Here is a 26,866-nt window from a genome sequence, read left to right as displayed (position 1 = left end):
AATGAGGCACTCTGGATGTACACCGCTGGAGTGCATCTGGTCCTAATGCATGGCTCTATTGTATGGTGGCAGGCTTTGAGTAAAAAATACAATAGGATGAAGCTTAATCGGATTCAAACAACCGCGTGTGCAGGTGCTACTGGGGCTCTGTGTTACAAGGTTATGACTCAGTATTCATTACCGATGGATCAAAGATCACAGTGTATTCGAGTCGTATGGTCTCCAGTGTATTCCAAGTGAAAGTACTGGCGATATTGGAAGTCTGTCGATGGCTAGAGCGAGATTCGAGTCCCAAACGTAACATAGCCATTCTGATCGACAACCAAGCGGCCATCAATGAATTGTGCTCAGCGGGATCTTCCAGGCTGGTAGGGCAGTGCAGAGATGCGCTGAACCGTCTGGGCGGCACGGTCAAGGTCATCCTTCTCGTAGAGGGGAATAAGCTGACGGTGAATACAGTCGGTGTTTCGCTGGTGACTGTCAGGGGCGGAGTCTACTCACACTACCTAGCAGCCGCGGGCCTTAGATGGCAAAGGGTTACGAACTGTGTCAAGTAAAGGAGAATAGCCCGATCACGACAGCTCCTGTGCCAGACGCGTGCAAATGCTTTCAAGATAACGGCAGTCTGCACGGGGCACTGGCCCATAGGGGACCATGCCGCCAAGCTCGGCATACCCCACAATTCCCATTGCGGAAGCTGCGGAGAAAGCAAGAAAACCCTCAAGCTCTTTCTCTACGATTGCCCAGCTCTAGCTAGAGACAGGCTACGGTCACTGGGTAAACTAGTCTTTGGGGACTTCGGAGAGATTTTTATGATTTCACTAATATTTCTGATGCTCCGCCGTCCAACTCCTCCTCAAATACTTTCGACGTTTTGTTGCACCACTCTCGGGGAGGCGAATTGCCACTTTTGGTTTTAGCTATTATTGAATTCTAAGCCCGCGTCCCACTTTTCACCTTGAATTTCTTATCGGAATGATTGAACATGACCACTACTACGTTGCCTCGACATTTCTCATCAATAACGCCGGCACCCCCGCCGATGTAATTCTTGGCAGCGTTGCTGAAGTAATAATTTCTGCTGCGTCTATATCGACTTGGCCGATACGACCAAATTGATAACGAAAATGTGGAGAAATATTGATTACTTTTATTTTTATGATTCAAATCACATTCTAGCACCGTACGGAAGAAATCCACGAGAGCGAGTCAAAAGATCAAAAACTTTACTTTATTTTCACTAAATTGTAACGACCTAACTACGTGTGTTTTCTATGATGGTTGGAGCAGAAGAGACCGGTTGGTTTTCCGCTCGCATTAACAATATTCGAAATAAATTTCGAATGTTGTTAACCCCGCTCCGCCACATCACTTCGCCCCCAGATGAAACCTAGGGGTTTCCACTACCGAACCCGGAACTGCGTTCCCCATCATTCCGCGAAGCAAACGCCACTTTGTTTGGGGGAGCACACGGGGAGACCGCCTTTTTGTGTCTTCCGATCTCGAGCTGGAAGAAAGGCTCTCCCCGCTCGAGAACACGGTACCGGCCTTCATATGAAGGCTGCAACGGCTTCCGGACGGCATTCGTCCAGACCAGGACCTGGGCGCACAGACAGGTGCGGACGAGTGTCGGGTGGGATGTGTGGCTTTGATGCGTCGAAGATTGTCCCTCAGCAGACGCAGCAATCCTGACTCTCTGAGACCCGATCGCTTGTCAAAGATCGGATCACTTGGGAGCCTTGAGTTCTCCCCGTATACCAGCTCCGCGGGGCTATCAGCAAATTCCTCTCGGCGGGTTGTTCGTAGGCCGAGTAAGACGAGAGGCAAGACTTGAGTGCAGGACGGATCGTCGCGTGCCATAATGACGGGTTTCAGCGTTCGGTGCCAATGTTCTAGCATCCCATTGGATTGCGGGTAGTATGCCGTAGTCCGCTGGCGTTTGAAACCCAGGAGTTTGCTTAACTCCTAGAAAAGGGTGGACTCAAATTGGATTCCCTGGTCAGTGATGACCACTGCAGGGACGCCAAAGCGAAGGGCCCACTCTCGACAGAGGGCTTCGGTACAAAATTGCACCGTAATGCCCTTCAGAGGTATTGCCTCGATGATTGTAAGGCAATACTTGTAACCGTGCGAGTCTCGCAAATGTCCTACGAAGTCGAGGTGTATAGTGTGGAACCGCTTGGTAGTGCGGGGGAATGAGCCCACCTCTTTCCTTACATACCTGTCGACTTTACACTTCTAACATGCGATGCACTATCTTGCCCAGGAGTTGACATCCTTGTTCATGGAGGGCCAGAGGTATTTCTCGGTGACTAGCCGATTTGTTGTCCTGATGCCTGGATGCGCTAAGTCGTGAACCGCCTGGAACACTTCCTTTTGAAAGGTGGCCGGAATGTATGGCCGGGGTACCTTTTCCGAGTCTTCGCAGCAGAGAAAGAGGTTCGAGCCGAAGATGGGCAATTCCCGAAATTTGTATTTAGGGTTGAATTTGAGATTCTGAAGTACTGCGTCATCCTCCTGCGCCTTGGCGATAGCCGAGAAGTCGAGTGAGGCCGGGGTGTTAATCTCGGAGACACGAGACAAAGCGTTAGCAACTATGTTGTCCTCGCCAGACACATCCTGTATGTCAGACGTAAACTGGCTTATAAAGCTCAGGTGTCGAAGCTGACGGGGGGCCGCTTTGTCGGGCTTTTGTTTCAAAGCATACGTGAGAAGCTTATGGTCCGTGAACACTGTGAACGGCCTGCCTTGTAGGGAGAAGCTCAAATAAATTTCGAATGTTATTAAACCCGCTGCGCCACAAGATTTCTAGCTGCAAGGTGGGAGAACTGCTTTCCTTCGTGAATGTTACGGGCTGGCGCTGATGATTCAAGCCAGCTAGACCCTGCCTTCCTTGTTTGTGGCATCAAAACGGCGCACCATAGCGCTAATTAGGCTCCTCCGAGCGGCCGCTAATACCTACCTACCTACCCTACAGATTAAAGAAAACATATAAATTCCCCCCTAATGTTTGGAATTATTAATTATTCTAAGTCAGTTTGAGCGGTATTCGAAGGTACAATTATGAACATTAATGAACATTGTAACAAGTTCCTGGCAAGAATATTTCGTTGTTTTTGAGTTTTTCTCGATATTTTTTAACTTGATAAAATATTATATTTCGTCATCTACGAGAGGAGTATTTAGATCTCGATGTAAACTAATGTTTTTGATGAGTCAAGGTGCACCTGCAATTATTCGTAGGATTTTCGATCGCGTTTGTGGGAGCAGTTTGATGTTAGTAATTTTCGTGGCCCGCCATAACTGAATTCCGTCGGTCGAGATGGGTTTAACTAATTCAATAAAGTACCTTGTCTTTTAGTGAAAAGCTAGAATTTGGGTTGATTAGCTAGTAAGTGGATTTTTATGACTTTTCGACTTTTTTTTAGCTCTGATGTGTTTTCCCCAAGTAAGACGTCGATCGAGGTGGAAGCCAAGATATTTGACATTGTCACCTTGTCTGATGTTGATTCCCTTTAACGAAATAGGCGGGCACGTTTTCCGATTTAGAGTGTAACATGACAACTTTTGCTTTCGTTTACGCAAATTCTCCAAATCGTTAGCCATTGCCCTAGAGAATTCCTTCGAGAATTCCGTGTAGCCGCGTTGTCTGTAAATGTTTATATAATCAAGTCATCGTCAACTGGCATGTCGTAAACATATCCCATATACAGTAATGGTCCTAATTCGTTTCCTTGGGGGCCTGCTTTGATAGGATGATCTTTGAAAGTGAAGTTTCTATATTTACATCGAAACGACCGGCCTTTGCTATAGGATTTCTAAATATTACATGTTTTCCGGTACAATTTTTCTAATTTGATACAGTAGCACTTTGCGCCATATTCTGTCGAAAACCTGGACAATGTTAAGAAACTGGATCTTGCTCTAAACCGTGCTCAAGTACATGGACTATATTTTTGCCTTGACCTTGCAGTGCATTAAACTGATACCTCTTCTCTGATGTTTTCGTTTTTTATTTATTTTTTATTTGGCTCTGTTTTTATTTGACCATGAGAAAAGATTGTCATTCCACCTGAGCATTTTAAGCTAAGTTCAAGTTTACACAGTCTATTGTAAATAGAAAGCAACTATTTTAATTTAGGTCTTACTCTGATATTTTGCGCTCTGGATAAACATCGAGAACAATATAAAAGTTGAATCTCCTCCAAGTGCAAAATTACTCGTGACAAACACTAGTGCAGGCAATTAAGACGGAATTCTATGTTTCGAATAATCAAACCACTTAGCAGAGGCAAGCACCGAAAATAGGTGTTATACTGTTCTGATTAATTGAACAGGAAAATACTCTCTGAATGAGTCATTATACCGTTTGAGAATGTTCTTCGTAGCCATTTTGAAATATTCTATCTGTAAAGACCAGAGATGTGGCCGCGTGGCCTAATGGATAAGGCGTCGGACTTCGGATCCGAAGATTGCAGGTTCGAGTCCTGCCGTGGTCGAAAACAGTGACTTTTTTTTTTGTTTTTAATAATAAATGATTACATACAAATTGGAATTCTAATAAGAATTGCCTAAAGCGTGTGGAATTACAATAGTTTTTTTTTGATATTCAATATCTGGTATATATTGTTTATAACGGCATCGGATATTACGACCAACCTTTTATGGGTATGAAAAATTCGGCGACGAATTGGCTGAACTTGAATCTTATAACGAAGGACTCATGAGCGCAGTAAGTACACGCCAAGGAGTCATCAAATTAGGGGAATTACCGAGTTATAAAAAGCCAGCGCGACAGAACGTATGCAATCAATGCAGTGTTCTGTTCAGTGGTCAGTTTGGCATCAATTTTCTCGGTCTCGGTGGGTACTTTGAAGAGTGAAATTTTAGTTTTGATTGGGGTTCACGTTTTAAGAAGAAACGGTAAAAAGATTATTTTTGGCAAAATGGGGCTATTAGGAGCAAATTGGGAAAAACTATTGAATAACATGTTTGAGAGAGAAATAGTCCAGTGCCGAAGATGCCAGCGCTATGGTCACTCGGCAGTGAACTGTCAAATGACCTTACGATGTGTAAAGTGCGGGAAAGGCCATACCGCAGCCGAATGTTCGCTGACTGAAGCAGAGGGCAAGGAAAAAATTTTCTGTGTCAACTGCGGAAGGGGAGGGCATCCGGCTTCGTACCGTGGATGTCCTGCATACGGCAATGTTAAGGTCACAAGGCAGCAGGTATCAAAATCGGCCCAAAGGACGAAGGTGTCAGCGGTGTTGAACGGTATCGTCCTTTCGCGACCAATCGTCTCGTGGATCCCATTTGCAGAAGTAGTTCGACAAGTGGGAGTTAAGAAGTCTCAACAAGTTGCAAGTTGCGGGATGAACGCCATCCTCAATAAAATATTAACCATGTGTGAAAACATGCGGCATACGCCACACGTACACAACACAAAAATAAACAGTATAACAGAATATTTACACAAACAGCATGCCCGCTGCTAGGTCTGCAGTCGCAGCGGTACCGCTGGATGGTCCCCGGATCATCGCGATTAATGTGAATTCCATCGTAGGAATCCATCGAAGAGCGGAGCTCCTTGATTTCGCTGCCAAGCAACAGCCTGACATGGTCTTGATTTCAGAAACCCACCTCAGTCCGAGGCATTCGATAACATTCAAGGATTTTGAATGCATGAGGAACGATAGACGAAATTGTGATGGGGGAGGTGCTATCGGAATATTTGTGGGTCCCCATTATCGTTTCAGGCATATTAATAGGCCTGAATTTGAAACCTTTGAGTGTATCGAAGTCTCATGTATTCTGTTTTCACTGCCTAGAGGAGGGAATTTATATATTCTGTCAGTCTATGCAGTGGGAAACAATCGAGCCAAGTTTAAGGAGGAATTCCATTCTTTGTTTACGATACTCGAACTGAATAGGCTGCCTAATTATTTTATTACAGTTGGCGACTTGAATGTTAAGCATACCTCGTCGCTAAACGCCACAAACAATCCCAGAGGGGTATTCCTCAAATCTTGGATAGAGTAATACCAGATAGAGTATAACTGCGAATTATATAGGTCCGAGAGTCCACCCTGGTCCAGGAAAAATTCCTATCTGGATTTGTGCAATCCTCAACGGAAACTACAGACTCTTCCTTACGATAGCGGCCATAATGCTATTCTTGTTGAAGTTATGTTTGAATGACGAATAGTTCGCCTTCTGCCGATGGACAGCGGCGTCCACAGGCTGAACTTTAAACAAACAGATTGGAAAAAAATTCCAAGAGAGGTTTATTCGGGGATATCGATGCCCACCTCTTGATGCGGAAAACGATAGCGAGATACAACACCTTATTGACTTAAGTATAGATACCAATAGTATAATTGCTGATGTGGAAGGCAATTACATCGTGATGGATGATGCTCTGAAACTCGAACTTATAGGGAAGCATTTTGAATCGGTGCATCGGCCCAGAACGGAGTTAGCGCCAAAGCGACTTTCGAAAATTGTAGAACGAGATGTCCACAATTTCAAATAGAGCCTGAAGGGCACTACAGTTCTCTAGTTTAGCTCTGCGTTGCAGGCTGATCTCTTACCGAGTGATAATCTGCTTGATTACTTTGTCTCAGGTGTGCAGTTAGCTTCCATATTTAGAAGAGTAAATAATAAGAGATCCTCCGGCGTGGATGGCATTCCCAACGTGGTCCTCAGGCATTTACCAGACATTGCCATTCGTAATTATTGCATTTGGTTCAATAATTTATTGAACAATTCCTTCTTTCCAGGACAATGGAAGAAAGCTCGAGTATTTCCGATTTTAAAGAGAGGGAAGGATTCATCCAGGCCTAAGGGCTACCGCCCAATCAGTTTGCTCCCTAATACCAGCAAGGTGTTTGAGGTTTTGCTATTGAAAGCCTTGAACGGGCATATCAAGGAGAAGGAATTATTGCCGAATGCGCCAATTCGGATTTCGATCTGGACATTCGACAATACATACGAAGGTAACGTCTGATATTTGCTGGCGGATTAATAATAATGAGTGCGTAGGCGCTTGCCTTATAGACATGGAGAAGGCCTTTGTTACCGTCTGGTTGGATGGACTGATTTTCAGGCTCCTGAAGAATGAGTTTCCCAGCCACCTCATAGCGATGATGTGTAGCATGCTATATGGCAAGTGCTTCGTCATTACGGACGGAAATCTCACTACTAGTTGAGAATTCATGTTCTGAATGGATTACAGCAAGGGACGGTGACTGCGCCTATACTTTTTGCAGTATTTGCCGGCGAATTACTCAACTCTTTCGAGTTTAATAAATCTCCTAAAAGGTCGTTGGTTACCTTTGCTGACGATCTGATAGCCTACACGGCACACTAGAAGGTAACTGAGGTGCAAGTTGAACTTCACGAGATGTTCAATGATATTAAGTTCTTCACGAACAGCTGGCGGATGAAAATCAATGCGCAAAAGTGTGAAACGATTCTGTTTCGAAATTCCTTGGCGTACGCCAGTAGGAACTTGAAAAGGAATTGGAGAGATTTCCACATTGTCGCGAACGAGGATAGTTCTGAGCGCATTCCTCATAAGAAGTGCATTAGATACATTGGGTGTGCGTCTTGACGAGCGTCTCCAATTTAACGAGCACGTTAAAGTCGCGCTAGAGAGCGCTCGCAAGGCATTCATGTCTCTTCGAAGACTCTTTTATGCTCCACATCTTAGCCGGAAGGTTAAGATTATTTGCATTTTACTTTGGTTAGACCGGCGCTCACCTACGGGTGTGCTATCTGGTTTAATTTGAGTGCTAGCCAAATGGAGAAAATAAGGATCTTTGAAAGGAAATGTCTGCGTGCTTGCACGGGGCTTAATAGGACTGCTTCGTCAAACTATGAGCACTATGTAACTAATGAGGTGATGTATGCAGCTGGTGCTGTGCCGAAAATTTACACAGTTATCGGCAGATTGATTCAGAGTCATATAGTGCGATCTGCTTCGCATGGCGAGAACCTTTGGGTTTCGCAGCCGTTCAACCCAAATGATTGGTATTTTGAGAAAACTCTCACGACAGGCTTCATTCCTCCCGAAGCGTTCGTGTATCTTGACAGGAATGGTCTAATTCTTGATTCTGCCGGTGATCCGGTTATGTATCATATAAATAGACGGGCCACGGACAAAAGGATAGAATACCCCCCGAACTTGACAGTGGGGGCTCCGGGATTCGACTGGAAATACTCCAGAGCGAGAGCAATTGATATTAAGCGGGATGAAAAAGAGAAATCCTGGTACTGGTCGCTGCGGGATGCCGGTTAGCGGCGGCCGTGCTCAGTTCTGCCATTTGTTTCTTGGTGGGACTAAATAATACAAATATTTCGCGGGTGTTACTTTCACCTCCGGTCGTTATGAATTATATATTTTGCCGACAGAGGAGGAGGACATGTATCTGTACAGAAAACTTGTTAAAATAATATATCAACTTTATTATTCCAAGTTCTAACAGCAACTGACTCAAGTTTGCAGGATCATTTTGTATCAAAAAAAGGAATTGCTGAAGTTTATAGTTTCGGAATACAAGAATTCTACTTTATGATGGAAGGAGCTGATGTTTACAATTTCGCAATACAATGATTTTTCTTGAGGTCGCAACTGAAGGAAAATTTATCAAGAATACATATAAGCAAATTTAAGTTAATGGAATATTATTCATAAAAATGGAAAAGTGCATAAAGATTAAAAATTTAGGTAGTTGTTTAGGATATGCGGGATCCTAAGTCCACATCCACATGATGGTGGACCGGACTAAATGAGAAGAAACTTACTCCCACGTTTTCTAGTCCATGGATCCCTAGTTTGGAGCATAGCACCCCAAGCATTAAAAATCAAAAAATGACTGATGGTTTCGTCCAGGGCAGAGGTAACTCATCAGACGCTGCCTCACCTCTGCCCTGGGAGCAGCGTGACCGAAAGTGGAAGTTTCCACCTGTTTAGTGTTTGTGTTATTTTGTTTATATATTATATATATATAGTTAAAAAAGCCCACGGACCCTCTTCCCGCCCAACCGGACCGAGGGGCGACCAACCTAAGGATGGGCTGAAGGCAACATCCAAAGACCCGCATCACAGCGATGATGTGTTTTAACGTCAAGTGTGTGCGACCATGCGAAAATGTATTACTACATCCCGATTGTCGCAAACACTTCAGCCAATGACGCGGAGGTTCTACACTACAGAGACATGGATCTTATATCGAAGACAGTGCGGATCAAGACTGAAACCCATTAGGTCAGATTGTTACCGGACAGGACTCTTCGTACTATAGCACAGGTTGCAAGGATAACCGCTTTTTGCATCTCCATGTATAGTCCAGCCCTAAGATCGAGCGTTTTCAGCGCTTTATGTAAGTTCTGCGGGACCAATCCCGTCGCTGAAATTACTACTGGGACTACTTCGATCTTTTGTAGTCTCCAGGTCTGCTTCATATCGTCTGCCAAGGGGCCGTAGTTCCGGATTTTTTCGTGCTGTTTTTCAACAGTGTTCCGGTCCAACGGTACGGCTACATCGATTATAAAGCACGCTCGTTATTCCTTCAGAAGCAGAACTAGAGCGGGTCTGTTATGATTAACACTGTGGTCGGTGGCAACAGTGTGATCCCACAGTAGTTTGACCCGATCATTTTCCAAGATTCTCTGCTCTTACTTATAGTAAGGATGGTAGGATGCCACTAAGTTATACTTCAACGCAAGGTTTTGATGGAGAATCTTGCAGACGGAGTTATGACGATTGGTGTACTCGGTACTGCTCAACATCCTGCACGCAGATGTTATGTGCTGGATGGTCTCCTCTTCACAGTTGCATAATCTACAACTGGAGTTGGTGATTGAGGAGTCGTGAAGAATGTACCGTTTATAATTTTTTGTTTGGAGCGAAGCATCCTGAATTGAAGTTAGGAATGCTTCGGTCTCACAGAAAAGTACACCATTTGTCAACCATTTGTTGGAGGCTTCGATGTCAATGCCTGTCAACAACAAATTTTTTATATGACCTCCGTGAATGGGTTTCTCTTTCCACATGTCGATCTTCTGTTGGACTGAAGTAACATTCGACATGGGATCCCATTCTCTGCTTCTCAAGTTCAAAGGAGATAATTTATTATCTGCCATGACGGTAGCCTGATGTATTTGGCTAGAGGATTGTTTCTCATAGAAAAACTCACGAAGAGAATGCACTTGATTGTAGTGCAAGGTTTTTAAAGGTTTTTAAGTACCCCCCTTCCTCCCTGATGACGTGGGATAGTGATCCTCAATTTTTCGGCAGCTCTATTGTGCATGTTGTTGTTTGCAAGAACTACCCTTACCCGTCTATTGACAGATTCTAAATCAGTATTACTCCACTGTATCACACCGAAAGTGTATAGAAGGACGGGAATGGCGAAGGTGTTGATTGCCATGATTTTATTTTTCCGGTACAGCTCAGTTTTAAGGACAAGATCCAGCCGCCGTTCAAATTCCCCCAGCAACTTAGATTTGATTATTGCCACAGCAGGTGTTGTTGCTTGCAATATGCCGAGGTATTTGTAGACGTCGTCCGAATCCATACCCTCCATTCGGATGTTAGTTTGGCTGTATCCTTCATTGTCGGTGTGTTTTCCCCGAACAATTGTTTTTATGCGACATTTCTCCAAACCCAACTGCATGCCGATATCCCTGCTGAACTGGATGGTGATGTCCAGCAAGGAGCGAAGTTGGTTCTCGTCTTTGGCATACAATTTGATGTCGTCAATGTACATCAGATGACTTAATGTACATTTCGACAATATGCCATGCTTGACTTGGAACCCATATTTGCTTTCATGCAAAAGATGGGATAGCGGATTCAAAGCCAAACAAAACCACTGTGGGTTTAGAGAGTCGCCTCGGAAAATGCCACACCTGATTGGTATCTCTCCTGATGTTTGTAAGGATACCGCTAGCTTCGTGCTCCAATTCTTCATTACTGTTCTCAGAAGAAGAACGACATTCGGGTTGATTTTATACAAGCGTAACACTTGTAGTAACCACGAATGTGATATGGAGTCAAAGGCTGATTTATAATCGATGTAGGCTGTCGAGATGTTTCGTTTTTGGTGGACAGCCTGCTTTACAGCTACCGTATCGATTATAAGCTGTTCTTTGCAGCCTCGGGAGCCTTTTGCGCATCCTTTTTGCTCCTCAGCTATCAATTTATGAACATCAAGATGTTTTGAGATGTTCGCGCACAAAACTGAAGTGAAGACCTTGTAGATGGTAGGAAGACAAGTAATTGGTCGACATTTTGAAGGGCAAGAGGCACCCTGTTCCTTGGGGATGAGGAAAGTTATCCCCTTGGTGAAAAATGGTGGAACTAAATCAGGATCGGCAATCATCTGATTAAATTGATTTGCCAATATCCTGTGAGTGCTCTTGAACCGCTTCAGCCAGAAGTTGTGAATCTTGTCAACTCCTGGCGTCTTCCAGTTACCTGCCTTGTCAAGGGCTGCTTCAACGTCAACTTCAGTTACGTCAGGCATGGTCATTTCGGGGAGGGCCTCGCATGAACGCTTAAGGTGTGGGAGCCACGCTGCTTCTAAATTGCAACGGCTGGATTCGCTCCAAACACTTCTCCAGAAGTCTTCTGCCTGATCCAGATCGAGGTTACTTTCCCTATCTGAGTTGGTGAGATTTTTGTAGAATTCCCGTTGGTTCTGGAAGAACAAGGTGTTGTCTGTCCTTCGCTGAAAATTTTTGCAATATATATGCAAGATTCTCCATGAAGACCTTGCGTTGAAGTATAACTTAGTGGCAACCTACCATCCTTACTATAAGTAAGAGCAGAGAATCTTGGAAAATGATCGGGTCAAACTACTGTGGGGTCACACTATTGCCACCGACCACAGTGTTAATCATAACAGACCCGCTCTAGTTCTGCTTCTGAAGGAAGAACGAGCGTGCTTTATAATCGATGTAGCCGTACCGTTGGACCCGAACACTGTTGAAAAACAGCACGAAAAAATCCGGAACTACGGCCCCTTGGCAGACGATATGAAGCAGACCTGGAGACTACAAAAGATCGAAGTAGTCCCAGTAGTAATTTCAGCGACGGGATTGGTCCCGCAGAACTTACATAAAGCGCTGAAAACGCTCGATCTTAGGGCTGGACTATACATGGAGATGCAAAAAGCGGTTATCCTTGCAACCTGTGCTATAGTACGAAGAGTCCTGTCCGGTAACAATCTGACCTAATGGGTTTCAGTCTTGATCCGCACTGTCTTCGATATAAGATCCATGTCTCTGTAGTGTAGAACCTCCGCGTCATTGGCTGAAGTGTTTGCGACAATCGGGATGTAGTAATACATTTTCGCATGGTCGCACACACTTTGCGTTAAAACGCATCATCGCTGTGATGCGGGTCTTTGGATGTTGCCTTCAGCCCATCCTTAGGTTGGTCGCCCCTCGGTTCGGTTGGGCGGGAAGAGGGTCCGTGGGCTTTTTGAATATTATATATATTGTATATTTTGTTTGTACATGTCAAGATTGACAATGGATAAGAGATTATGGCAGTTCAAAATGGTTTTTGCATGTCCCAGTTGAAGTGGAAGTATCTCTTTTCCTTCAGTCAGATGTCCGTATATAGTCATGATTAACCTGTAAAGGATGTTTTTTTAATCTGGATTTATGGATTTTACGGTTTTGTTTCGTAAGGATAGTTATTTTCTTATTTTCTCCAACATTGTGCTTACTAAATCTGGGTGTTAGCTTGTTGCGTCTACATTGCTCCCTGTAAACCAAAACGGTTTCCTTAAAATCCAAGGGTTCCACTCTATCCGCGTTTGCTTTTATTAAGTATTTATCTACTACTTTTTCAATTTGACTCTTGACGGAAGGATAAAGTTCAGATTGGAATTCATTTAATTTTTTAAGGTGTTCATATTCATCGTTAAAACGTTATTTTCGTCAAATTTGTATCTATGGCCAAAAAATAGTTCGTAAGGGTTTAATTTTGTATTGGAATGAATGGCATTATTGTAAGTGATTATGGCTTCAGCTAAAATGCCATCATGGTCAATTTCTAAGCTTTTATTTTTACGCCTTTCCCGAATTATTCGATATGCTTCAGTTAAGGTGGAATGTAATCGTTCTACGATTGCATTGCTAGAGGTTTGTTGGAAGGATGTAAAATGACGATTTGTGTTATATTATTTACAAAAATCTTTGAATATATTCGCTGTGAACTCCGTGCCTTGATCTAAGACTAGTTTCTTGGGGATGCCATGTAATCCGATAAAATTTCGAAACTGATTAATTATATTAATGCTATTTTTCGTTTGAATAAACATAAGCTGCCAAAAATTTCGAAAATTTGTCTGCTATTATTAAAATTAGTTTATTATTAATTGTATATATATCAATATCAACTATATCCAATGGCTTTCTTGGAATTTCGGATTTCTCGAACTTAAATTTCGGTGGTTCTCTATCGTATTTGAGAGTTTGGTAAATCTCACAATCATCAATAATTTGCGTTATTTTATTTTTCATGAACGGGAAGTATTAGGTTGATGCACATGAAATGGCCGATTTAGTACTAAAATTTGAAACGACTATAAAGCTTACAAAAATTTATTTAATTAATTAAAAATAGGTGCCAGTCGATTCAAAACACTTCTTCCAGCGAGATTCAAGAGCATGTATGCGAGTTTCGTAGAAGTCGAATTTTCAGGGGTTGATAAACTCTTTGAAGGCAATTTTGATGACCTCTTCTTTCCTCAATTGTTATTCCGCCAAAAAAAGATCCAAATGCTTAAAAAAATGGTAGTGGGTTGGCGAAGGGTCCGGTGAATATGGTGGATGAGGCAGAGTCTCATACTGCAATTCGTTCCAACTTTTGAACCGTTGCTCTGGATACATGAGGTCGTGCATTGCCGTGAAGGAGTATCACACCATCTCTGTTGACCAATCTCGGCCGTTGAATACTCAATTTTTGGTGCATTTCCTCGACTTGGGCACAGTATTTCTGTGCATTTATCGTTTCTGCAGGTGCCGAAAAAGAATAATGGATAACTCCAGCTGTAGACCACCAAACAGTCACCATTACTTTCTTCGGATGGAGGCTCGGTTTCGACATATGCTTCGGTGGCTCATTAGCATCTAGCCATTGCGCTGATCGGCGACGATTGTCGTATAATATCCACTTTTCATCACATGTCACTATTCTGTGCAAAAAGGGATCGCTTCTGTTGCGGGAGAGTAAAGAACTGAAAATGTCCATTCGAAGCGCCATGTTTTCCTCCGTAAGGGCTTGCGGAACTCATTTGTCGAGCTTTTTCAACTTTCCAAGTTGTCGCAAGTGCCGGGAAACTGTCGAATAGTGTGCACCCAGTTTCTCTGTAATGTCTCTCACAGACTGACGTATGTCGGATTCGACTAGTAAACGCAGCTCGTGGTTGTCAATCAGTGGTCCTGGATGTCCACGTGGCTCACTTTGAAGATTTACTTCGCCTGACCGGAATTTTTCGAACCACCGCCGTGTTGTTCGTTCGCTTACCGTATCAGCTCCAAATGCACTGCTAATGTTCCTGGTCGCCTCCGCTGCTCTATGACCGAGTTTGAATTCATACAGAAAAAGTATACGTTCTTGGCCCTTTTCCATCCTTTTTCCCTTTTTATTCACTGTTATCACAACGATGGTCCAAATTGAAATGACTCCTCAATTAAATGTAGGAGTTTCTATACTTCATTATCCGACACCAACAGCGCCAACTGGTGGTGGTTTGATACAGCAAAATCGCAACTATCTTCACTTGATTGCCAAATCGGCCATTTCATATGCAACAACCTAATAATAGGTTTTTTTGAGGTGCAATAGTGTTTCCGTGATACCTCTATGATTACTGTTTTTATGATATTCATTTATCTTGTTTGTCATTATTGGTAATATCTATTGGTATTTTTTTGAATCGCATTAACTTGAACAGGTTACTCCTTGCAAAGTATTTAGAGTATGCTTCCTGCACGATTCGGAAGGTTCCGTCGTCAGTATAGATAGCTGAAACTTAATTTGGGGTTAGAAGTCTCTTAAATAGTTCGATAAAAGTTGTAATTCTCCATCTTTATAATTCTACGTAGTTTATTTTTGAAAATGATTATGAGTGTGTTTGAATTTTGATTAAGATTCTTCTGCAAGATAATTTGCAATCTTTAAGCGGTTTCTCTAAAATTGGGATTCCGTCGTCCAGATTTTAAGTTGCCGAGTGAATTGTTGTTAGATCAGTTTCAGAGTGTAAGGACTGGTTTATATGTATTTCAACTTGATTTGAGTTTTTATATTCCTCAGTTTTGATTCTACTAAACCGTCGGCATTAAAGTTAAGTGTCCTTTTTTATAATGCATTTCATATTTGAATTTTTCAAGTTTCAGGCGCCAACGAACTAAACAAGAGTTTGGGTCTTTAAGGCTCATAGTTCAGGTCAAGGGTTTATGGTCAGTTATGATTGTCTCCCAAATAAGTATGGGCCGAAATACTTTGTAGCCCAAACTATGACTAAAAGTTCCTTCTCAATGGTCGAGTATTGGGGATAGGTTTTACACCGTCAGTGGTGACAATATGTCCTAGAAATTCTAACTCTTTTCTCAGAAATTCGCATTTGTTAGACCAGATTTTAAGGTTTGTTTCTCGCAATATTTGAAAGATTTTCCTAAGATTCTCAATGTGTTTCTGAAGAGAGGTCGAAAAAATTAATATGGCGTCTAAATATACCAGGCATATGGTGCCTTGTAAATCTTTAAGTACATTGTCTATGATCCGTTGGAATGTGGAACGCACATTTTTAAGCCCGAATGGCACTCTTACGAATTCGTAATGTTCGGATCGGTTTAGCCGTCTAATCTAAAAAAATAGGAAAAGGCTAGATGTTGTCATCCAAGATGGAGGTATAATTCATCGGACGCTACCTGGCCTCCATCTTGTCAGCAGCGTGACCGAAAAGTAGTCAGATATATGTAGTATTTTGCTTATGTTTATTTGGTGTGCCTCCTTCTTGAACGAAACCGTTTAGCCTTTTTTCTCTTTTTTTCATTGGGTATTTACCCATGAACGTTGCTGTGCACTTAATGTAGTCCACCATTAAGTTGATGAGTAAGTGGGGTCGTTTTATGCTGAGTTTGAGGAGTGAAAGGGGTTTAATTTTTTTTTATTAGAATACAGTCATATAGGGTATCAAATGAAAAGGCGGCCCCACTAGCACTTTTCAGAAGCCGCCTAACTTTCCATATCTGCTAACAGGCAAAGGGGTTAGGACTACTGCACATGAGCCATTGAAGGTACCTAAGCCTCGCGGCCAAACCCCCCTCCCTTACGGGACGGCTTATTGTTTAACGTAGGATTAATCCTACGGTCCTCTTAAGACACGGATTGAGTTTGTGACCACAATCAGAGCCCCGCTGCGACAAGCAAACAACGGTACCAGTCTATACCAAGTGCATGGCTTAGCATTCATACTGGTGGATGCAAGACCACCTAAATCTCTACCGAACTATGGGGTACGGCACCCGTGTTGATACGCAACACCACGTCGAGGCCCGAAGGTCTCTTCTCGCTTGAGCACAACCACAGCCACCATGAAACTCCCACAAGGGGGCCAACCGCAAACAACCGAGCTGTACTCAGATACGACAGGATTTCTCCTGAAGAATAAGAGTCCAGGGGCTACCCCGGTTACCATGGTACCAGTATACCCCTGGTAAGGTTTCGTGACCGAAGCCACTTCAGATGAGTCCCCGTGCAGACTCGGGTCTGATCGCCCTTGCTAGGCCTCGAAGCATTCGCCTACTGTATCACGACCGGCAAGCCAATGTGATACAGCGTTTCCCGGTGCCACCTCGTGGAGGTTCTTCTGGGCCACTTGGTTTTGGTTCAGCCGACAGGGTTGCCGCCCCGTCTTCCTCCCCTCTACCTCGGAGCACCAGGGGTTAGGACTGTTAGAATACGGCCATTAGTTGCACCATCCTTTCATCGACTTTAAGGCCGCCTATGATAGCATAACCAGGGTAAAACTATATACGGCCATGAGAGAATTTGGTATCCTGACGAAATTGATAAGATCGACTAGGCTTACCGTGACCAATGTATAAGGCCATTCAGCATCAACACCGGTCTAAGACAGTGGGTGCCCTACCATGCGTCCTCTTTAACCTGGCCTGATGTGAATGCGAGAGGCATCATCCTCTTTAAGTCCACCCAACTACTGACCTATGCTGACGATATCGACATAATGGGAAGAACAACTCGAGACGAACAAGCTGCCTTCACCCAGATCGAGCAAGACTAGGCAAAATATACGGTGGCAACGTCAACACCAAAACCCAACCAGCCAACAACATCAAATCGCACTGGTCAAACGAGAAGAATAAAGAAAGGAGACTACAACTTTGAGACCGTTGATAATTTCCCCTGTCTGGGGTAAAAAATCAGAAGGCAGTCAACAGAGCCTATTTCAGCTTACAAACACTGCTCCGCTCGAAACGTCTCAATATAGGGTTAAAATTCTTACTGTACAAGACAGTGAAGACGAAATCTATGAGCGATACCATGACCGTCTGGTTGCAGACAGAATCCGACTCAATAGGTTGAGTTGGGCGGGTCACTTAACCCCTATGGATGAGGATGATCCAGTCCAAAAGGTCTATAAGGGCAATAAAAACAGGACGAGGCATACCCTGTCTGAAATGGAGCAATGGCGTAGGCGCAAAACCGGGATGTCTGAAGTTACCTATTAAGACAGGCCTAGACTGAATACCGGTTGTTGCGGCATTGATGATGCGGTTGATCGAATATTGTTGTTGCCTATCTAAGTATATCTGAGTTTGATATGTGTTGCATACGTATACCATTATTAACTTCATTTAAGCAGGGAAAAGAATGAGATGTATTTTGAAGTCTACATTTTATATAAATGCATCTTTATGATTATTTTCAGATTTTTCAGTTGAATATATTCTCGGAGACTTGAGTTCTTAGCAAGAAAAATTGCGAACTCTTGGCCGCGTTCTAGGGAAGAATCCTCCGAGGAACTTTTGGCCCCCTACATGAGGATGGACGATTCCGTAGCCTACATAACAACGAAATCTATGAGCGATACCATGACCGTCAGGTTGTGGATAAAATCTGGCCCAATCGGTTACAGTGGCCGGGTTACTTAATCCGTTTGGATGAGGATGATCCAGCCCGGAAAGTCTATAAGGGCAATATCTATGGTAGAAAAAGAAGACGAGGTAGACCCTACCTGAGATGGAGCGATAGCGTAGGTCAGGACGCCAGACAGCTTTTAGGGATATTGAATTGATGGGCCTCGGCGCAAAACCGGGATGTCTGGAGTCCCTTATTAAGGCAGGCCTAGACCGGATGTCGGTTGTTCCATTGATGATGATGATATTCTCAGAACGACACCTGCTGCCTGCATTTAGGGTACAACAGATATGGAATCTTTTCATCGACTTTAAGGCCCTGGCTATGATAGCATAGCCAGGGCAAAACTGCACACGGTCATGAGAGAATTCGGTATTCTGACGGAATTGATAAGACTGACTTGGCTGACTCTAACCAATGTACGAAGCCAGATAAAAGCAGCAGGATCACTCTCCAGACCATTCAATATCAAGAGCGGTCTAAGACAGGAGGTGCCCTGTCATGCGTCCTCTTTAACCTGACTCTGGAAAATATATAGGCAAAATCCTCTTAAAGTCCACCCAACTATTCGCCATGCCGACAATATTGACGTTGTGGGAGAACCACCAGAGATATACAGTCTAGATTCATTCAGATCGAGCAGGCGACGCGAGATCTTGGGCTACACATTAATAAATGCGAGACGAAATACAGGTGCAATGCTGGCACCAAAAAACTAAGAAGCAATAACATTAAATGGCACTGGTAAAATAGGAACAGTAAAGATAGGTGACTGCAACTTTGAAACCGTTGAACGGCTATGACGATGGCGGTTGTTGGCTGCCAACAGAGCCCATTTCATCTTACAAAAAGTGTTCCTGTTCTCCGACAGCAAGACAATGATCCCAGTCCTAATGTATTCCTGGGAAACTTGCGTTCTTAGCAAGAAAAATTGCCATGTCTTGGCCGCGTTTGAGAGAAGAATCCTCCGAAGAATTTTTGGCTTTCTACATAAGGATACACGACTCCGTAGTCTCTATAACGATTAAATTTATGAGCGTTACCACTATCGCCTGGTTGTGGATAAAATCCGACAGATGGAACAATAGTGTAGGCCAGGACGCCAGACAGATTTTGAGGATGTCGAATTGGTGGATGTCGGTGTAAAACCGGGATGTCTGCAGTCCCCTACTAAGGCAACCTCGATTGGATCCCGGCTGTTGTGACGGTCCTGATGATGAAATTTGTTAAGAATTAGGTTCTGTTACTTGGGACACATCGTAAGTAACTTTCGATATTCCACCTCCGGAAACAGTGTGCCGAATTGGATTTCGCTGACTGTATGGTCTTTCTAGTCTAAGGAAGCTGTTTTGGCTTTCGAGGCTCTATAAGTGAGTTTCCGTTCGGCTCGCCCCGACTTCCAGAAACCTTTCGCCATCCAACATGACATACGAGCGGTGCCAAAGACAGAGAGGGGGTGGAAATTTCGATATATGTATATGTCGAAGATGCTGTGGAGGCAGGGCGCAACTTTGTAGCGTATTATTTTAAGTCATAACTGTCGATGCTTCTTTCAAATGATTGAGGGATCAGTCAGAGCTTCACAGTAGATAGCCAGGTGGCCATGGAAATTTCATGCAGTTTCGTATATTATCACACATAGGAAGTGTTCGAAACTCTATTAGTTATTGTTATATGGTCGTGAGTTCCGCGAGGATGTAAGAGCAGATTGAGTGAGGCTTGAATCCAATGCGTTTGGTGCACTGACCACAAGTAATACATTAACCATTATTCGGAATTACGAAATCATTTTTGAGTTAATCAATATATTATGTCATTCACCGGTATTTCGATTTGATTTGGACGTCCTCTTCTTATCATCTTCTAACGATCTGGTCTGTCAGACCATGTGGCAGAGATAAGGTTGATGAATATATAGCCACACTATAAGCGACTGATGATCCACAAAGAGATATTATCATGATCCTAAGAACTAAAGAAGAAATCAATGTTTTTTTTTATAATTGAAGTTTTACTCCTTAATAGACACATCACATTTCGTTTTCACAATGAGAACCATTAGCTCTAAATATCCTTTTTCGCAATACTAATTCCCTTGGCTTCATCCCGGACGGTAGCAGCAAATTCATCAAAATAGTTCTGTCCAACACTGATCGGCTCATTAATTTTCAAATATGGACCGTTTTGATTATCCATTGGTGGCCATTGAAGGTTATCCGAGACAGTGGGAACGCCATTCTTAGCAAAAGAGGTCCACATATCTACCATTTTCTTAGCAACCTCAACATCGATTGCATTCAGGTTTTGAACATGATCTGGATATGGGAAGAGATAGATGTTTTCATCAGTTAGAGATACTCCAGCGGTAAATGGTGTCTTGACGTCGAAGTCCGCGTCGAAATCTGGGTAACGGTTGTATTGACCCTTGTAATCAAAGGTGTACAGAAAGGTTTTGTTCGGCAGGAACTTGGCGTTGCGCTGGAGTGCATAGAGGACTGAACTTTTGTGAAGTAGGGTACCAGCCAACTGAAACGAAAATGCAGAAGTTAGGAGGACCTTTTATATATATGACTGAGGTATTTATGTACATCAACCAGTCCTGGAAGCATTGCTCTGAAAGTTCCATTCTTGATCATGTCAAGGGTGAAAATTTTCTTCGTCAGGTATGCGGTCATCAAACGTCGGTCGTCCAGTCCAACACTTTGTAGGGTGATGTGATTTATGTAATCGACTCCGCTATATATCTCATCGGGAATTGCACCAGAGAAATCAACTTCAAAAATTTCTATACAGCGAAAAAGTAGAAAAAATTTTAGTTTGCCTAAGTCGTTAATATTATATTGATTTGAAAAACATACCCTTCATAGCTCTGGTCCCTGCATTTCTTGGAGCTCCTCCCATAGCAGGATATGAATTATTTTTATTCATATGGACCATAGTGGATGGATTTTGTGGAAGAACTCCACTTGGACCGCCGACAGTGAATTGTACACCGCCATAGCTACCAACTCCTTCAGGAATATTTTCTTGCTGAAAAATCAAGACTTAAATTTAGCTCGTCCTCCTTACGTCTAAGTAAACTGAGTTCAACCAGGATCTTCAGAAGAAATCCGACTCACCGCATGCTTATAAAATCCTCTGAGAACATCAATGGCTGGAATTGTTTTCAAACACTTATTCAAGGTGTCAATATTTTTCGACCGGCATCCGCTGCGTGCCGCAATATCCCTAGTGAATTTTGTTGGTTGTGATGACAAAAAAATTGGCATCAGCGCTGATCCTGAATGGTAAATTACCCGATGGAAGAGATTTTTCGGAACCTAGAAAAAGTATCGGAAATGTTTGATTAATAAATAGTATTTATCAAATACAGGTTCCGATACTAACCACAGGACTGAATGTCAATAGATGTGCAATCGCTGCCCCGCCAACTTGCCCAAACAGAGTAATACTATCAGGATCTCCGCCAAAATGTGGGATGAAAGTCTGAATCCAATGCAATGCCAAAATTATATCAAACACTCCGGCATTTCCGGGAATCTCATTAGTCATTGTTGATAGGAAACCGAAAGGTCCTAGCCGATATTGAGGGACAACGAGGACGACATCCTTTTCTAGAAGATAATCTGGAGGAGCTTCGAGATTGTTGCCCTCAAACAAGTATTCACCGTGGATGTATACCATGACGGGTTGTTTTCCAGTCAACTAAGAGTGGTGGAAAAGAGTCGATAAAAAAAATCGATTCAGATTGTGATTTAAGGAAGCTTACATTTCTTGTACTTATTGTGAGAGAAAGACAATCCTCAATATCTATAGATTCAGCGTGAACTGCTAAGTCATCCAATGATAAAATTGAAGGGCATCCCAGACCATTTTTCGTGGCATCGCGGATTCCATCCCAGGAGTTCACAGGAAGTGGTGGCTGTGATGATATTATATCTTTTTATTATATTCGAGAATGAGATATCGAAAATTGTCAATTTTGCTAATATAACTTTCCATCTTTCACTTTTCACACGTTCTAAGGCCAATACCCTTGAAGGGTTCCACATATGTACCTTAAATCGATTTTCGCCGGTTGGTGACTCTCCATATTTAACATCAACGAATTGATGTACATCTCGATGTGTCCATGCTGTTTGTATAGTTCTGCCCCGTAAGATGCCTAGTCCGGGAAGGCTGACAATTGGGCTGTCTTCCAATCCATAACTACTTGAGCACAATATAATAATTCCGAATATCAAACCGCACCGACGACTCCTCATTTTCGGTTGCTTCTTCACTACTGACCACTACAATTTCTAACACCGAACTGAAGAACACTTCTTGCTAAAATACTGCTCTATCTGGAAATCTATTCAGAGAAAGAGACCCACTTGATGCTGAAGATGAACTCTTGGTGCCGTTGTGCTTAGAAAGTTAGAAAAGCAAAGATTTTTTTTGCTATGTGAAAATTTATCGCGGAATAATAGAACGGTCAGAACCTTAAGGGTGTCGTCTTGGTGGACTTTTTATTTTGAAATCCCAAAGATTTATCTCATGGAAGGAGCAAAATATGATGGAACCAAAAGTATCTAGATAAAACTAATTCGATAGTTGATTCGAGTAAAATGGTTTTAATGATATTCCAAATGAGTACTGTGATCTCGGGTAATTGGTTCCTAAACGATTTTTTGTTTATGCTTTGTTGTATCTTTTGTTTGTTAGTATAGATACGAAATGTATCTTTTAGCTTCCCACATAGTTGATTACATAAACGTATTTTATTCTTGCTTCTTCCCTTGAAATTTAAATAGGAAGAAGTAGTTTCTCTTATTTTGTGAAATCTCCGATTGTAACAAGTAAGAAAAATGGAGAATCAGCAGTTATCATATTGATTAATTAATATATGTGCATAAAGTGTATATCTAAGGCCAAAACATCACAATTTGATGAAAATTGTGGGGGACGAGCGACATTCAGTAGAGTGAAAAAATAAGGCACATAACCCCAACCAACCCTCTGCAAGGGTTTAAATGGGAATATTATGAGTAAAGCCCGCCATCCATGTACGGTTTTGCCTGTCAGTTACGTCTGAATACTCCGCATTAGACCGGCAGCCGTAACGTTAATGGGATTCAATTGTCTCCCAGTTTTGACTTTCATGGCGGCCGTTGATCGAATGAGAGATGATTGGGCCAACCGGCCAAATATGTTTGTTCAGGCTGTGATGGAGAACGGTATGGGCCTCTTTATTGTTAATAAACATTTTTGATAAATGCTCACAGACAAAAAATATCTCTAATTCTCGTCTCAAGTCCTTCCACGTCCAGAGTTGAACTTACGATGTTGCTGGTTGTCGGTACGTGGATGATGCTTTCAGTTCAACTGACACCGACAGGCCGAACTGTACGTGGATGGCTTACTACTACCAGATGTACTATCAACGTCAAATATAATTGGGTTGAATACTTCCGGAATTCACTAGACACCACGAGGCCCCAATTAAATTATGATACATTCCAATTCCAGACAATGCGGATGTAGATTAGAACCATGTGCCCACCTTTTATGAAGTAGAAATCATCATCATCATCAATGGCGCAACAACCGGTATCCGATCTAGACCTGTCTTAGTAAGCAACTCCAGATATTCCAGTTTTGTTTCGAGGTCCACCGATTCGATATCCCCAAAAGCTGTCTGGCGTCCTGGCCTACACCATCGCTCCATCTGATTTACGGTCGGCCACGTCTTCTTTTCCTATGATAGATATTGAGCTTCTAGACTTTTTGAATTGGATCATCTTCGCCCATACAGATTAAGTGACCCGCCCACCGTAGCCTATCCAGCCAGATTTTATTCACAAACAGACGCTCATAAATTTCGTTGTTATATAGGCTACGGAATCGTTCACTCGTGAGATCGTTGTCTTGTACAGCACGAGCTTTGGCCCTTTGGAGTTAATAACCGTGCGCGGATTTCGTCGTCATAGATGTTATGTTATCAGTTGTGATATTTGACCCTAGATCGGAGAAATTATAGATGGTTTCAAAGTAGTATTCTCCTATATTTATTGCTCTCATTTCTCCAGTGCCATTTGATGCTGTTTCTTCTTGGGTATTTGGTGTTGATGTTGCCCCCATGTACTTGGTCTTGCCTTCATTAATGTAGAGCCCTGAATTTCACGCCGATTACTGCCTGCTCGACCTGGATGAATGATGGTAAGTTGAACATCCCGGGTTGTTTCTGAGCACTCAGGCCATTGTTTGGCTCATTGTACTATCCCCGTAAGTTGCCTATTCAATGGCTTCCCGTCTACGGTGTTCGCAGGCTTTAGCGAATCTGAGAACATTCTCCAGAGAAGAAAACCTTGCCAAGGTGTCTTCGTCTGAGATCTGAGGATGCCGGGCAGCTGCATAAAAAGTGCAGGGCTGTCTCCTCCTCCTCACATTGGCTGCACATGGCCGAAACCACTACCCCAATCTTTTCCATATGGTAGTTTAAGGAGCAGTGTCCCGTCAAAAGCCCTACTAGAGTTTTCATGTCCCACTTCTTAAGGGACAACAAAAATGCCGCTCTAGTGGCCCTAGGCTCTTTCACAAGGATTTTCGCTTGCCGGTAAGAGTCCAAATTTTTCCATTCGGTTGCGTGAATCCTTGCAATTTCACCCTTCAGAGTAGACTTGACAGTAGATGGTCGGATTCCAAGAGCTGGTTCTGGCCCCACCATTGTGGATCCAGACCCTCGGCGAGCCAGTCTGTCAGCCCCCTCATTACCGACGATGTTAGAGTTCCCCGGCACCCATATCACGAATGTTTCGTTCAGTCGGCCAAATTTCAGCAGCACCTGATGACAACTCCACGCCAACTGGCTTGATATGTCGTTTAGTGCTAATATGTGATGCTCATAATGTTAATATTGTCAGCATAAATCAGTGGATGGGTGGACTTGAAAGAGATGGTGCCTCTCGCCTTTACCCCATCATTACCGATCACTTTTACCAGGGCCAGGTTAAAAAAGATGCATGATGGGATATGCCCATGCTTTAGGCTGTTGTTGATAGTAAATGGTCTCGAGAGTGATCCTCCCGCCTTTATCTGACCTGGCACATTGATCAGGATCAACCTAATCAGTTTTACCAATTTAGTAGGGATAGCTAATTCTCTCATGGCGGTGCACAATGTCATCTTGGCGGTCTGATACCGCAACTGATGTCCATATTCCAACAGTTTTTCCATCACTTGCCGCACAGAAAAAGTCTAATCTGTTGGTGCTTTGCCAGAAGTGAAGCCTTTTTGGTATGTGCTAATGATATTTTGGGCACATGAACCTATCCGGCCGAGTAAGTTAGCGGTGAATATGTTTTAGATGATACTCAGCAACAGATGTACCTTTATACTTGCTGCACTGCATGATATCTTTTTTTTGATGAATGATGTAGATAATGACTCGCTGTCAGCCATCAACGGTTGATTCGATGTTCTACACTTTCAGCATAATTTGATGAATCACTTGCTGTAGTTGGATCCCTCCATATATAACCAGTTCGGCTGTAATTTCATCGGCTTCTGGCGACTTCTGGTTTTTAAGCCGGTGAAATGCAGAGACTGTTTTTTCTATGTTTGGCAGCATTTGTCTGTTATCCTCAGTTGCCGATATTTTGGTGGTTCATTAAAGCACTCAACCCATCGCTGCAATGCAGTCGTACGTCCAAAATCAGATTTCTTTCTTTGGCTTGACACGGTGAGCATCGACGTGGCTAACATGTTGGTAACAGTTCCGTGCCTGATGCGGCTGGTCTCTTTGCGTGTCCGCATTCTTTCAGAGTGCAGCATTCTTCGGTTCCGTTGCTAGCTTACGTTCATCATCCAACCAGTCGTTCTAACCTTTGGGTCCAAATATTTTTGTGTCCGTACCAACGGAAACATTCGTCAGCTGGTTGTTAAGATCATTTGTCGATACTTCATCACCAGGATCTTTGCTAGCTGCGGTTTTTGCGGCATCCATTTCCCTGTTATGTAATTAGGTTTATATTTCAGAGTTCATAACCGTTCGCTTATGTTTTCCAAGCCGATAATAGCAGATTTTTTTTGGTTGATTAGAAAACCTATTCCGATTGTCAGCCCCTAACTAGGAGGACCAGTTAGTACAATTTGCCCCGTTTTAGGTGAGGAGAAGTCGCCCTGATCCTTTCCTGTTTGCAGTTTTTTCATTAAGAATAAACTCATCGAAGTGGAGCTGGAGATAGCAGGCGTTTGCGGTACCAATCCACGTTTACCTTGGGACCTAAAATACCCTTTGACGGGGAGAAATTTATCAACCAAAATTATGAGCTGACTAGATAAACCCGGCAGACGTTGTTCTGTCTAAGTATATTTGCAAAAACTTCGGCTTTTCTTCGGGTACTGGAAGAAGAAAACCAATCAGATGATCTACTTGCCCTTGCATTTCGTTCTACGAACTCGAGTATGGTGATTCAAGTCTTCAATGGGACTAATCTGAATCTTATGGAAGTTTCAAGGCAGTTGTGGGGATTATACCTACACGACAGGCATTTACGTTAAACTCCCTGGACCTTCATGTCAATGCAACTGGAATGTGGGAGTGAAATTGCCTTTTTTGCAATATTCATCGTTGCAAACAATAGCATATGAAAGCGTGAATTGTAGTTCCGAAATCGTTGTAAAAAGTGTTTGGATTCC

General features: G+C 43.0%; 1 protein-coding gene and 1 non-coding gene across 2 annotated transcripts; one reads left to right on the top strand and one right to left on the bottom strand.

Moving 5' to 3' along the window:
- The first annotated feature begins 4,426 nt into the window (after positions 1 to 4,426).
- Trnar-ucg lies at positions 4,427 to 4,499 on the top strand. The gene has a single exon. It is a non-coding gene; the product is annotated as a tRNA-Arg (tRNA).
- Positions 4,500 to 20,174: 15,675 nt separating this feature from the next.
- LOC119650202 (glutactin-like) lies at positions 20,175 to 22,550 on the bottom strand. The gene is made up of 7 exons (XM_038052768.1): positions 22,243 to 22,550; positions 21,954 to 22,106; positions 21,572 to 21,889; positions 21,304 to 21,504; positions 21,043 to 21,214; positions 20,773 to 20,969; positions 20,175 to 20,710 (listed from the first exon to the last, which is right to left on the bottom strand). Exons 1-7 carry the CDS (start codon positions 22,447 to 22,449, stop codon positions 20,249 to 20,251), a joined length of 1,710 nt encoding a protein of 569 aa, XP_037908696.1. The 5' UTR covers positions 22,450 to 22,550; the 3' UTR covers positions 20,175 to 20,248.
- Between the last annotated feature and the right edge of the window lie 4,316 nt (positions 22,551 to 26,866).

The sequence above is a fragment of the Hermetia illucens genome, chromosome 2 (assembly GCF_905115235.1).
Source record: "Hermetia illucens chromosome 2, iHerIll2.2.curated.20191125, whole genome shotgun sequence".
NCBI lineage: Eukaryota > Metazoa > Arthropoda > Insecta > Diptera > Stratiomyidae > Hermetia > Hermetia illucens.
Note: the sequence above shows the minus strand (reverse complement) of the source record. Positions and strands in the feature narration are given on the sequence as shown.

Bases quoted from the DNA above. Each gene is read 5' to 3' on its own strand.
- LOC119650202 (XM_038052768.1), bottom strand. From the start codon at position 22,449: ATGAGGAGTCGTCGGTGCGGTTTGATATTCGGAATTATTATATTGTGC. The intron at 22,107-22,242 runs GTACATATGTGG...ATATCATCACAG, and splicing joins CCGGCGAAAATCGATTTAAG to CCACCACTTCCTGTGAACTC. The intron at 21,215-21,303 runs GTGAGTCGGATT...TTGATTTTTCAG, and splicing joins GAGGATTTTATAAGCATGCG to CAAGAAAATATTCCTGAAGG.